This window comes from Aspergillus pseudoviridinutans (assembly GCF_018340605.1).
Source record: "Aspergillus pseudoviridinutans IFM 55266 DNA, scaffold_1, whole genome shotgun sequence".
Taxonomy (NCBI): domain Eukaryota; kingdom Fungi; phylum Ascomycota; class Eurotiomycetes; order Eurotiales; family Aspergillaceae; genus Aspergillus; species Aspergillus pseudoviridinutans.
In genome coordinates, this window is record NW_025091281.1 from 3,316,685 (window position 1) to 3,330,295 (window position 13,611).

The 13,611-nt window shown below is 50.6% G+C and overlaps 5 protein-coding genes across 5 annotated transcripts; 1 reads left to right on the forward strand and 4 right to left on the reverse strand.

Annotated features, from left to right (window-relative positions):
- Positions 1 to 88: 88 nt before the first annotated feature.
- On the reverse strand, positions 89 to 855 carry Asppvi_001158 (uncharacterized protein; the record flags this gene model as incomplete). The annotated part of the gene is made up of 2 exons (XM_043297461.1): positions 89 to 579; positions 669 to 855. 2 exons carry the CDS (start codon positions 853 to 855, stop codon positions 89 to 91), a joined length of 678 nt encoding a protein of 225 aa, XP_043153396.1.
- Positions 856 to 1,360: 505 nt separating this feature from the next.
- Positions 1,361 to 5,891, reverse strand: Asppvi_001159 (FG-nucleoporin NUP159; the record flags this gene model as incomplete). Its single annotated transcript, XM_043297462.1, has 3 exons — positions 1,361 to 4,992; positions 5,044 to 5,737; positions 5,805 to 5,891. 3 exons carry the CDS (start codon positions 5,889 to 5,891, stop codon positions 1,361 to 1,363), a joined length of 4,413 nt encoding a protein of 1,470 aa, XP_043153397.1.
- Positions 5,892 to 6,489: 598 nt separating this feature from the next.
- Positions 6,490 to 7,454, forward strand: pup1 (proteasome core particle subunit beta 2; the record flags this gene model as incomplete). The annotated part of the gene is made up of 3 exons (XM_043297463.1): positions 6,490 to 6,615; positions 6,698 to 6,745; positions 6,810 to 7,454. 3 exons carry the CDS (start codon positions 6,490 to 6,492, stop codon positions 7,452 to 7,454), a joined length of 819 nt encoding a protein of 272 aa, XP_043153398.1.
- Positions 7,455 to 7,808: 354 nt separating this feature from the next.
- On the reverse strand, positions 7,809 to 10,139 carry Asppvi_001161 (uncharacterized protein; the record flags this gene model as incomplete). Its single annotated transcript, XM_043297464.1, has 2 exons — positions 7,809 to 9,763; positions 9,824 to 10,139. The coding sequence occupies 2 exons, from the start codon at positions 10,137 to 10,139 to the stop codon at positions 7,809 to 7,811; spliced, it is 2,271 nt and encodes a 756-aa protein (XP_043153399.1).
- Positions 10,140 to 10,693: 554 nt separating this feature from the next.
- Asppvi_001162 (class I SAM-dependent methyltransferase) lies at positions 10,694 to 11,904 on the reverse strand (the record flags this gene model as incomplete). Its single annotated transcript, XM_043297465.1, has 4 exons — positions 10,694 to 11,391; positions 11,460 to 11,621; positions 11,675 to 11,754; positions 11,879 to 11,904. 4 exons carry the CDS (start codon positions 11,902 to 11,904, stop codon positions 10,694 to 10,696), a joined length of 966 nt encoding a protein of 321 aa, XP_043153400.1.
- Between the last annotated feature and the right edge of the window lie 1,707 nt (positions 11,905 to 13,611).

Consider the following 13,611-nt stretch of genomic DNA (forward strand, 5'->3'; position numbering starts at 1 on the left):
ACTCATAGTAATCCATGTGTTCTCCTATTTTTGCTCCTTGTGCTCGCCCACTCCTACAATCTAACACAACATTTTGCTTCACGAGGGATCAGATCTTCTTGAAGCTGACATGTTTCATGCCCAGTCCCTGCACAGCAGGAAGCATCTTCTCTCGGATCGGCTTAATGGACTCCTGGAACTCCTTGGTCTCCCTAGCCGCCATATGGGCATCCACGCTCTCCCAGCCCACCGCAATAAGATACACGAACGCCTCCCCAGACGGACTCTTCGGATGCTGGAACGTCCCGGGCCTGTGGACCTGCGCCATAGTCCAGGACTTCGGCCGCGATTTCTCGGGCAGCTTCTCTGTCAGCGCCACGCGAAAGTTGATCAGATCCGTATTCAGCTTCCTGTGCTCATCGGGATTCAGCGAACTGGGATAAGTCAACATCGCCAGCTCGGTGACCGGGTTCGTGGTAAAAGTCTCCGTTTCAGAGGGGGACGGGTTAAGCGTTGTGTAGAACGAGAGGACATCCGAGTTAGGTTCGAGGTATGGGGCGAGGAGATCTGCTTGGCATTTGGCGTGGGAGTCTTCCCAGACTATTTTCACACAGAACCATTAGTCCATCTCCCGATAGATACAAGCTAGTGTCAAGTGAAAAGCTCTTGTGCTTTTTGCTAGGACTCACCGACTGCCCACACCACAACATTCTCGTCCTCGACTGTCCTCCCCCATGCGGAGCTTTGATATCCGCTTTGTTGTTTTGTCGCGGAGAAGATCTTGCATACCGATGCGCCTTCCTCGTTTGAGTGGTCTTCTGGTTTTACCGAAGATTTCAATTTGAAGATGACGAACTCGGTGACTGGGACGACCATTTTGTTTTCTTAAGGGAGTTGCGTTTAAGTGCGGTATTGGAAGTGCAGGTGGGATGTCGGTGGATGTGAGTGAAATGTGCAGGTCTATAAAGGATGTTTGTCAAGTCTATTTCTTGGGCTGGCTTATGATTATCGCTATAAAGAAATCGAGAAGAGAAGCTCGATCGGATGCGGAGTACCTCGAGGGAACATGAAGTTGTTTTGAAAAGTGCAGTTGATGTCACTGGTGGGGATGATGTCAGTCCCTCTTATTCATGAGACCCAACTTTGGGTATAGTCTGAAACTACACTAAACACACATAAGCAGCATTTTTCGAGTTATCATGAGCAATTCATTTAAGGCAAGAGAAGTTCCAACCTTTAGCTTGGTATTAAAGATACAACTGAACCAAACCATACCTGAATCTATGTACAGACAATGACTGTTGGTATTGCTCAAACCACGCCATGACACCTTGTTTTGCAGCTCAACAAAACATAGAAGATAGACTTTGATACCTCAGCCCTACAGATCATCCACACCCCGGACCTTGGACTTCTTTGCTTCAATCACCTTTTTCAAATTGCCAATAATATGTTGCCTACGCAACATTTTGCTCTTCCATTGTGCCGTCTCCTCCTTGGTGGCCAGTTCGCCAACGCCTTCGATATTCCGTAGCCGGCTAGCCTTGGCTGACCCGTTGATGCTCGATCGGAATCTGCCTGCAGAATCTGGGGTGTGATAAGGCCCGTCAATAGATCCACGAGAACCAGGCGTCGTAGGAAACCTCGCTAACGCCTTTTTCGGTGTGGCAAATGGGGATCCCTCCCGGCTGGCTGGAGGACCTGTTGTATCGATCCCGAGCTTCTTTAATTGAATTTCCAGAACATCAATATCGCTACTCTTGCTCTCGGCCATGTTCATCATAGTTGCGATTGTGGATGTCACAGCTTCCACAGTGGGGCGCTTCGTTGGCTGGCGGCTGCTGTCTGGCCGAGGGGCTTCAGCGATCTTAGCCCGCAATATTGATACTGCAGATTCCAAGTCCGCCAGACTTGCTTGTAGGTTTGTAAACGCAGACCGGAGGTCTTGCTGGAGGTTCGCTTGCTCCGCGGAAAGAGGTGCAGAAAGGATCGCAGCCGTGTCAGTATGAGCGTCAAGTGTCTTTCGAATGCTTGCACACTGGCCTCTGAGAGTGAGGATGTCTTTGCTCAGTAATTCTCGGCAGGTCTCAAGCTTCTCCTCCACTTGTTGCACCCGCTGCTCCTGGAGAGAATTGGCAAGCATAAGCACAGCATTGTCCAGCTTTTCGATTTCGCCGAGAAGCACCTCCTCGTCTAAAACGTCAGCTGGGTGATCCGTCTTCAATGTTTGTATCCATCTCTCGGAGTCTCGCGGCGATTGTTGATATAGAAGGAAGGACGACAGGGCCCGGGAGTTGATGCCTAGCGTATCAATCATTGAGTTGATGTCACGGTATAACCTCTCGATTTGACCGGGAATTCCTGGCTTTGTGGTTTGACCCATATAGTCCTGGTGTGGCAGGAAGGGATCGAGTGTTGGAACGGGCTCCAGTGGTCGAGCAAGATCCGCGCGAAGTCTCTCATCCTCGTCATCGTCGGAAAGAGATAATGCTTCTTCCTCCTCTCTTTGTGCTTGAATCTTCAAGCGGGCCTGCTGTTCACGGGCGGTGCGATCAGACTCCTGTTGCAGACGTTGATCGCGCAGAGCTGCCTCGGTCAAAGCAGCCTTGCGGGCAGCAAGCGTGCTACCCGGAACTTGAGGAGCACTGGCCGATTTGTGGATCTGTGGCTTCAGCAGGGCCTTGGGAATGGCGCCTCGCACTGGACTGGGCGACCTCGGGGGTTCGCGGTCGACATGAGTTTTCGGTGGGAACATGGGTTTAGCAATCTCCCCAAACAACTGTCGCGGCGGTGGTTGCTGCCCGGGCCTGGAAATGCGAGAAAACAATCCTCCGGCGGGACTTTGTTCGGAGATGCCAGTTCCAAAAGAACTCTCCGGTGAAATCTTCGGTGTCTGGCCAGTGGTTTCTGGCTCTTCCTCTTCTTCATCAATCTCATGGGTGATTTCCTCTCCGCTATCGGCGAAGTCAGATTCATCAGCCTCCTCACTCGGCTCCTTTTCGGACTCATCCACGTCTGATTCTTCGGGCAGCGCACCAGCCTCCTCGTCAGATGCAGCAGGCGACTCAGGAACTGCTGGTTCTGGAGGCAATGGAGCCTCGTCTCCCGCGGGCTTTCCCGCTTTGCCTTTGATCTCGCTCGTGAAATCAGGTGGGAGCGGTGCTTCAAGTTTGACATCTTCGACCGAGCTCTTAGAGACGTTGGAAGATGCAGAGGTATCGCCTGGGCCATACGCGGCCCTGCTTGTTGAGTCAGGAGGGAGAGGCGGTTCGGCAATGGAGATGTTCTCCGCCTTGGGCGTTAAGCTAGCGACAGTTGTCTTTTCCGACTGCGGAGACAGGGGACTGGTGACCGGTTTCTCCGCAGCGACGTTTCCGAACAAGGAGAAGGCAGACTTATTTGTTTGTGTCGCTGGCTGAGGTTGCGTCTGGGCACCGAACAATGATGTCGTCTTTGAGGTATCGATTTTAGAAGGGGCACCAAACACTGGTGCTGGAGGCTCCATTGCTGCTGGTTTCTCGGGTTGGGCGACCGCAGGCTGATCTTCAATATCGTCCATCGATTCTGTTGGCGGACTGGTCTTATCAGGTGTGGACATCATATCGTCCAGAGACGTGCCTAAGGAAAATAACCCGGATGCCTTGTCAGGCTTTAGACCATCATCGACAGCAGTACCGTCACCCTTAAAAGTAGAACCAAGTACGAAGCCGCTTGAGCCACCAAAGCCACCCTTAGATTCGTCCGCCTTCTGAGTTGTGAAAGCTGTCTCAGCCTTAGCCTGGGTGCCGAAAATCGATGGGCCTGAAGGCTTCGAAAAAGGACTCTCGATTGACACCTTGCCAAAAGGTGATTCAGCGGCTGGTTTGCCAAAGGGTGATTCAGCGGCTGGTTTTCCAAAAGGAGATTCGCCGGTGGCTTTCGCAAAGGGAGATTCTGTTGCCGGTTTGGATGCTGTAAAGCTGGAGAATCCTCCTGCATTCGCAAAGGAGCCAAATCCTCCTCCTGAGGCAGCGCTGGGCGTACCGAAAGAGAGCGGTTTACCAGGTGTGGACGGTTGCCCAAAGCTTGGCGCAGCACTGGCTCCAAAGCCCGACTGGCCAAATTGGGGCGTTGCTCGCCCCAGAGTACTAGGGGCGCCGAATGAAGGTTTAATCTGGGACGGCGATCCAAATGATGGGCCACCGGGAGCCGATGGCGTTCCAAAGGCAGGTTGTCGGCTACCTAGAGCTGAGGGGCTGCCAAACGCTGGGGCAGTAGAAGGTTTGCCAAACGTCGATGACCCCATTGCCGAAGGACTGCCAAAGGCCGACTGTCCAAATGCAGGCTGTCCGAACGCAGGTCGCGTGGTAGGCTGCGCTGGTTCTGCTGCTTGCGGTTGTGGTTGCGGTTGCGGTTGTTGCGGGCTTACCGAGACCAGGCCATGGTAGGGCAGTTTCTGGCGAATAGACTCTGAATATATGATCCACCAAGAGCACAGTATGCCTTCATTGTTCAAAAGGAAGAGATTAGGCAGAGGTGTGGAACTTTCGGCAATGTCTTCACCTTGGACTGGGGAAACCACGGGCTCGGTGCTAGAGAGGTCAACTCCTAATCCGATTACTGAAGTATCAGTAGCGGCCTCAGTCAAAGGGAGTGAGGCTCTCTTTGTGTCGTCATTAACTTCTGTTGTTGTAAAGAGACCCACGGTGCCTTTGGCAGCGTCATCGCTAGCTAGTGGTTGATCGGACCGCGTGATAAGTCCTACATCAGTAGATGCTGTAGAGGATACGATCAGGATGTCTTTCAAGTGCGGCTTGTAGTCCCTCAGACGCGCGATAAACTGGTAGGCTGGGGCGCGTTTGACACCAAATGGCATGCACAGTTCCGGCATCTTCTGAACCAGGAAAGGTGCGCCTTTCTTTCTGGTGATGATATAGTACGAAGACGGAGGCGTCTGACCCATATCATCTTCGGTCGCATTTGGCGTATATACCATCAAGAATATGTCATTTTCAAGCCATGCAATGGACGACACTATTCGGGATTAGTAACGGAACTCACGATGTGTAAAATTGCCCAACGTACCATGACAATCGCCTTCCAGGTCAGGAGGGCGAGGTATTACGCCCTTTTGGGTCCCGTCAGGAGTTAGTTGAACTGCTGTTCCATCTGCAAGACCAGCCACAAGCTGTTTTCCTTTGTTACTCCAGCATACGGAGCTTACTCCGGCCCTGAGTACCTGACCGCTAGGTCCCCGGATCAAATTCGCTCCTTTCAAATCGGCAATCAAGAGCTCGCCATTTGCTGTGACTAGTGCGACCAGAGATGAAAGGATATCTTCTGACGGTGCAGGATTGGGTGCCATGGCGCGAAGCGTCGTGCCGTTCATCGGGATGGCCAAGGCAGGCTGCGGACTTCCCGTCAACAGAGTCGCAGTCTGGTAGACTGCAAGTTCCGCGCCATTTTCAGTCGCTAAGACTAAGGCATTATCGCCCGAGGCGAAAGCCACATGTGTCGGTCGCGCAGGAAGGGGTAAAATCGCTTGTGGTTCGAAGGGTTTAGTCTTGACTTTGCTTTCCCCGGTCGTTGCGCCGATGGCCTTTCGCACTGCGTCCGACGACGCGATGACAAGCGAGTTCGGAGCGGCACCGGCCACTATTCCTTTGGTCGGCGCGACAGCCAGAAGGGAGCTTGTTGGAGCTGGAAGGGCATCTTCAGGCCAGGGGGTGGGAAGGAACCGGACATTGCTATCACCGGAAACACCTTTGAAACCGACTTCCTGGTTCTTGTATCAGCAACCGACAACGACAAGGACCATACATAACGACGATGAGAAGGTGACGTACATCAGCAATAACATCCGGGAGCTCGGGTCCCAACTCAGCGGCAGGACCTCCAGCAGCGGGGTTGGAAGCCCCAAAATTGAAAGCCATTCTGAGGCTGCCGAGGTCAGACGAAATTGATCGAGGACGGTCGCCTAAAGATAGACTGAACTTTGGTGCATGGGGAGAAGCTGGGCTATGCGGCGGAGGTGGAAACGAGCGATGCTGGAGTGCTTGGGGACTCCGGTTGAAAAGCTTCCAAGTGCGCGCAAAAATCTTGGATATCTCCTCAGAGGAAGGGAGAGTATCAAGAGTGGAAGATTAGCGAGGCGGCCAGATTGAGTTAGCCGGACAACAGTTGTTCGGGTTTCGACAATAGAGCGATCTTTTGCGTTGTCCGACGAGCAAAAGTGAGGCCTCGAGCATAAATCATCATAATTTCCGGCGGAACAAAACAGTGGAAGCTCTGGGCGCGTTGCAGGCCTTATTGCCTCAGGCATAAGCGACTAGGCGGCGGGAGCTTCGTCACTGCAGCAGTTCCAGCTCCTCCGCCGCCCATCACCGACTACCTAGCTCCTCCAGCTTCCCGTATTACTTCCATTGATCCATTTATCTGTTCCGCAACGACTACTTTGATTCTGAAGACCACTTATCCTAACACAATTTTGCGTCGCTCGTCCCCTATCTCTCCCTCACCGCGCCCGTCAATATGGCAGGCTTCGACTTCTCCAACTACAATCGCAACGCGGCTCTGCACGCCAAAGGTGTGCCTCTCCCGAAAGCGACAAGTACTGGTACAACAATCGTGGGTTGTATCTTTGATAATGGCGTTGTGGTAAGTGATGATGGAATTCACCAAATAATCCCTAGTGATGATGGGCTGTCCGGAAGCTCACTCGATCTTACCCTTACAACAGATCGCCGCAGATACCAGAGCTACGAGTGGTCCTATAGTCGCAGACAAGGTACGTTACATATATATAAGCTTCTAGAAGACGTGTCAACGCTAATCATTCTGATCCTACATAGAACTGCGAGAAACTTCACTACATCGCCCCCAAAATCTGGTGTGCTGGAGCCGGTACAGCTGCAGACACCGAATTCACAACCGCCCTGATCAGCTCCAACGTCGAACTGCACTCTCTGTCGACGGGCCGGCCCCCACGAGTAATTACCTGCATGACCATGTTGAAGCAGCACCTCTTTCGATACCAGGGACACATCGGCGCCTATCTGGTCGTCGCGGGCGTTGACCCTACAGGCGTCGGTCTTTTCACCGTCCACGCCCACGGTTCAACCGACAAGCTCCCCTACGTCACCATGGGCTCTGGCTCGCTGGCCGCCATGTCGGTTTTCGAGTCGATGTGGAAACCGCAGCTGAACCGCGAAGAGGCTATCGCTCTGGCTTCGGAAGCTATCAAAGCCGGTATCTTCAACGACTTGGGCTCCGGTAGCAACGTTGACGTGTGCGTCATCCAGAAGGATAAGCCCACGGAGCTACTGCGCAACTACATGAAGCCCAACGAGCGTGGTGAGAAAGAGCGCAACTACCGCTTCCCTAGGGGTACAACGGCCTACCTGAACGAGAAGATTATCAGCAAAGAGGACATGAGGAAATATGTGACTGTGGAGGATGTCTCTGGGGATCCAAATCTCATGGAGGTAGATTCGTGATTAAGCCGACGGTAGCAAGAGCTTAGACATGATCTATCTTTATTGTCTGTTGTTTCTTGTGACGCATTAAGAATCTAATTGAAGGATCAATTGCATGTCTTAATATCATCCTTCTGAGGAAGACTAAATTTAGCAATATCCTCATGAGAGATAGTAAAAGTCCCCACCGCATAGTTAATTGCAGAGGAATAACTCTTCGGAAATTTTGCTTTGAACATCCATACTAATTATACAGCGTGATCATGCCACCGCAATTTGACATAACGTCTCTATAATACTGAGACAAGGTAACTATATACAGAAAAAGCTATTGCCTGTTTCCCACGAAATTACTGCACATCAAGTCATCTGTCCTCAGACCGAGTTTGATCGCTTCCCGCTTTCCCCCACGCGCGGCGGCTCCATGAGGGCTTGCACCATTTCCGGTGTCTCAATTTCTTTCACGCGGTCAAGGATGTAGGCATATTGAGTCGGCGCAACGTTCAGTCCTGCTCTTCGAAAACGCAACACACCAGCATGATACATGGCGCGAACAAGTGACGGTTTCACGCGCGCGTTGTGCTTCATCAGGAAATCGTAGAGCCAGTGGACCAGCGCATAGGCACGGCGCGGACTGATGTTCCTCGAACATGCGAGAGAAACAGCAAACAGGTGGATCATCTCTACGGCCAGATGAGGGTCTGGACAGAGCGCGGTTCTTGGCTCTGGGTTGTAGCGCACCAGAGCTTTTTCCGAGGGGTCCGGGACACGCGGCCAAAGGCTCGATATCGCAATCTTGAGGGGAGTGTGGCAACGAAACAAACGAATAAGTGTCCAGATTCTTTGAATGTTCCCGTCTCTCGCGATCTCAATCGCATGTTTCACGAACGAAGGGTCGGTGACATCGATCTGCCGTGCCATCTTCTCATACACGGAGAAGAAATGAGTATTTGACGCGTTGTAAGCATGAATGTCTGAGAACATATCTGCGAAAGACACTTTCGTCGTCTCGAGTTTCTCCAACGTCCGTCTTTGAGCTCGTGTCGTGCGCTTTGCTGCCTTCAATTCCACGACCGACATCAGCAGGCCGTTAGATGGTATGCCAAGTGTGTGGATATCCTTCATCAAGCTGCTTAAGAGGTCCTCGTAGCCGCCCTTGTCGAGAGTAGATTCGTAAATTGTGCAGAGATGGGTTATTGGCGAGTCAGTCACCCTCTGGCCTCTTCTCCAAAGCGGACCCTGAGGGAGATATTTGCTAAGAGCCCGCAACAACCAAATGCGCAAGACGATTTGGTGTCTGAATGATAGTGTCGAGTTCTTCTCTTGTTTAGATCCCAATGACTCGGCAGTATGTTGCGTGCGCACGTCGGCCCATATCTGTGAAGAGACAACCCTTGTTATGTTGTCAAGCTCGGACAAGCGGCGCTGCCACTCAAGCAAGCAGCCCATCTTCGTAGACACTAGATACTCTGTTGTGCGAATAATAATTTCAGATGTGGCAGTGGGATGGAAACAACCCAAGAGTTCCTTGATATAATGCTGATTGCTGCTATGCCGTGATTCCGCCGAAACTTGTAGCCAGCGTGCAATCAGAATAGGCACCCATCGACAATCAGCTGAACTAGGATCTTGGGTCGCCCGAACCATGTCCTTCGCCAGTATGAAGTCGTCATAAGTTTTCCTCTCGCAAAGGATACTTTGCCATGCATCGACTATATCCTTGCTAAGATCCTTGTGTCGATAAATATCACAACGTCCGATGGCGTCCCACATCTCCCGATGGAACCTGACCAGGAACCTGGAGTTCCGCGCAGTCAATCCATGTGATCCCTTGAATTTAGCATTCGATATAGTCTTTATAATGCCTTGAAGCTCAGTGGGATGTAAGAGCCCTAGCTCCAAAGATCGAATGATGGCGTCGAACACCCGCTGTTTCCCGAAAATCGCCGGTGTAGATAATGTATGCTCAAGAGCGCACAGATAATTTCCAGCCCCTTTAGTATTAAGATATGGATCGTCGAGAAATTCGACAACCTTTTGCATGGCACCCTCGTTGTTGGCTGATCGCGACAGCAGGTGTTTAAGTATCAGGCGGCTGTAGGAAGGCTCCMGCCGGAGGTCGAAATTGAGTTGGCGCACGAAGATCCCGATAGCTGTGACCGATGGACGCGATTCCAGAAATTCTTCCAGTGCCTGCTCACGGGAGGTTTTGTGTGACGCATCCGGGAATCCCCGGACACCATTCAATGTGTCGAACTCCATCGGGGCGATGTTTTCGCTGTAGAACGGCAAAGGAGGCTCCGGAGGGTTCAATGGAAAGGCAGGCAAATCTTCGGTGCAGTTAGAAACACGATCTGTCTGCCCAGGGCTTTTGCTCAGTAGATTCTTACCATGGGCCTCGGGGTGAACATTTCGTTCCTCCCGGTCCGTCCATTTCATGTGCTCCCGCCCATTTCGTCCAAACAAACACGCAATGTCTTCCAGAGATCCTAAGCCGGTTATACCGGCCAATGCAGTATTTCGTCGCTTGGCCAGACGTCTTCTTGCTTCCAAAGGCCCTGGCACTCGACTTTCGTAGCGTCGTTGACTGGTTGCGAATCGTCGGAAGGTTGATGCGAGCAGTTCTTCGCTAATCCACACGTGGTCAATGCGATGTGTGGAAGAGGGGTGTAGTGCATGCCGATAGGCATGTCTACCGAAAGACATGAGGCAACGGGGGCATTCGAGTGCAACTGAGCTGTGCCGACCTCGCAGAGACGTTCTCATGAAATGAAGCTTGCGGAGAGTTTGATGTTCGAGTTCCGAGAGTATGACTAAGCGGCGGCCCGAACCACAGTCGCTTGAGCTTCAGGTCTGGGCTAAACGTAACTGACTGCATCCTATTGATATAAGCTGGCACTAAAAGACGATGACAAGATGGCCATTTCACTCCCGTTAAGCCAGTCGCTGGATTCAAATTATATTGTCAAAGCTCCCAAGAGAAGTAAAGCAGTTGGAACTGACGACGATACTACCTAGCATTACTCACTCCAGGCAGACTACAATATTGTTCAATGTGATTCCATTCCAGGACATGTAAGGATGATATAACCAAAATATGAGATCAAGAAGCAGAACCCCTGCACGCCTTCCTGTAATGCATGGAATATTGTGAAGCCGGTGGTATCTTATGCAATGCAGCCAAAAAGTGCTCCCTCGAGAGACGCCCCAAAAGATAGGAGCGGGAAGGAAAAAGGACAGCGGAAGTGATGACAAGGCTTTCAGGAGGCTTGTTCCCCAGGGCGCGGCTTCCTCCCCGTTACGACATAGAAGTCCATGTAACTATGGACGTCACGATTCTGAATGCTTTTTCGCACATCAACCAGAAAAACTTCGATCTCCGGCTTTGACCACCCCAGTGCAAGAAGAGGTTTGTAGGACCATCCGGACAGAGCCTCTAACCAATTTGTCTCATTCCAAGTGCCGATTGTACGCAGGTGCGGATCCTCAGGCCATGGGTTGGTCGGAACTTTGGAGATGCGTTCCTGAACGTCGACGAAGCCGACTTCTTTCATCCAGCGCGCAATACGATGAGCGATGCGAAATTGTCTTGGAGGATCTGTAATTTGGCTTGAGCGCACATTGAGATCGACCCAATCATGCAAAGCATATTCACAAAAGCCATCAGGATTCTCGGGAGGCATGGTACCATCGTCACATTTGAGCTTAGGGTCGAACTCGTGGCACTCCATATAACCGCCAGGTTTGAGATGCTTAAATGCCTTGCGCAAGACATCCTTGAACGATGGGAACGAACCAATCATATGGGCCGTGTGAATCAAGTCGAAGTGGTCTGCGTCCCATAACCAGTCTTCTTCGGTGGCATCGTCAACGAGAAAGTGAACGTTATTGGGCACCTCAGTCGGTTGAACAGGTGACAGGTCAGTACCGGTGATTTCGGCCTCAGGGAAGATGGATGCTACAGGAGCAATGGAAAAGTAAGAAACTGCCTGGAGTAAGCGACAGTGTGACAGGAGGAAGACGCACCCATTTCTATGGGCCATATGCCAGATCCAGTACCGATATCGAGGATTCGTTCAGGGCTATGTATGGGAGCAAAGAACAGTCGTCCGTCGTTGACCAGTTTGACCATATGGTGCTGCATGTCTAATCGATCCAATTCCTGCTCATCGTTCGGGTAAATGTATGCTGGATTTACATCAGACAACGCAGTGAAATGAGACTGGGACTAGAAAGCATACAGCCCTCATGGTATTTGTGGTATCGTCTTCCATTCTCCGTGGGATAGTCAGTTACACTCGCCGTCAACGACTGCGTGTCACTACAGCAGAATTCAGTGTTAGCGTACCACAAGCGATTTAATCGTCTTTCTATACTCCTTTCCATCCGGATCGATGCCAGCTGCAGTTTCCTCAAAGACGGTAAGAAACAAGCAAGCTACTTACTACTGACGGTTCGACTCCTGGGACATTGTTTGTTAGTATCCCATGGACTATGTTGGCTTTGCTGAAAGAGAACACGCTGCAGAGGACAGCCGAGTAGTAGGGCAAGCGAAGGCCAAGACATGGGTAGAAATAACAGATGCCGCGAGGACGCAAAAGGAAAATGCTTACAAGGGAATCCTCGCCCACGGTTCTAATGGGTCTAAACATTATTCTGGGAATCTCGGGACCGATTTCTCGTGTGGGGGGGGAGGGGTTAAGGAAAAATATGTAAAGTTGTAAACTGTGAAGCAGACAATTTGATAACCGTCTTGATCCTTTTCTGTTTTCTTCCGTCGTTCCTCCGGTCGGTCTATCTTCGTTTTTCTTTATGACAATGTCGCCGTCGATACGGGGCAGCTGCAGTTATCGTCGAATCGGTGTCGACGATGAGCAGATATGTTCCAGTGGGGTGATATCCAACAACCGAAGTAGGAGCCAATGTGTCAGTTGAGACTGGATATGCTCCTTTTTCCCATCTGATCTGAGGATCAATATTATTTTAACGTCGAGCTTGCTAAGGCGCCATCAAGCGTGCTGTTGTGCAAGCGGGCCAGTTCAGAGTTCAGCCAGTGGATAACAAGCTAGACGGGGGACGAAGTGGGAACTGGGAAAAGGGAAGAGATTCAGAAAATAAGTAGTAATACGGAGTAGTTATCGAATGGATAGAGAAAAGGCGATGACGGTTGCAAATTAGCACCAGCTGGAAATAGCTGGTCCTAATGCTACCTCAGTTTCCCTCGGCCCTGATTCCCCGATTCTCTGAAGGCCTGAACCCGACAGACTGGGTTAGGTTTGTAATTAGGTAGGTAGTACTGGAAAAAGGATGGGGATGGAGGAGAGTGGACTGGTAACAAACTACCTACCTTATGAATAAAGGCTACTTCGCAGCCACGGGCTTCGACTTCGAGCCTTCGTCACTTGTGTGTAAGATTTCATGAACATAATTTGCTGTACAAAGAGCATAGAGAAATTGATTTTCTCGCCACTGAAGTGACTGTGCATCCCGCAAATCCGATAATTAATTTTGCTGCACATAAACGTCTAGTTTAGACTATTACGAGCTGTAACAAGATTACCGACAAGTGAAACTAAGGTATCTCCTGAGGCCTGCGGAGGATTAAATGTAGTTAAAAGTATGAATCCGCCAGTTCCTTCACAGTCATTGTTGTGATAATTAATGATAGTCAATAATATATCAGTCACGAATTCAGATGGCGCCAGTGGTTTGTTTTCTACAGCAAGCAGTCCTCGAGAATTAATCACTATCTCAGGTGGGGATAAGAGACAACTCTTCCCAGGAAACTGTTATTAGACATGGAGTATTTTCAATGGTTTTAGAGTATTTCGGCCGTCGACTTCATGGGAAATGATCTGTATTGCATTGATAATCGAACAATTTAGTCTTTAGTTGCAGATTCATCAGTAATGCTTTGTTGACTTCTAATATTGAAAGGGCGAGGCTGCAAAGAGTGGAATCAGAGTAATCTGAACCTGTATACTACAAGAATTGGCCAGTAGTCTATACGAAGAGAATCTGTCAGCATTCCGAAATGGATACTACTACCAATAGTTGTCAGAGCCATAGTCCTGGTTCCTTTGCACTGGAAATTGGAAATCCGGGACTGGGCCATGCCAAAAAGCACGGACGTCCCAGGAGTTTGGGATTCGGGAAGACAATCGATAGGATAACCAAA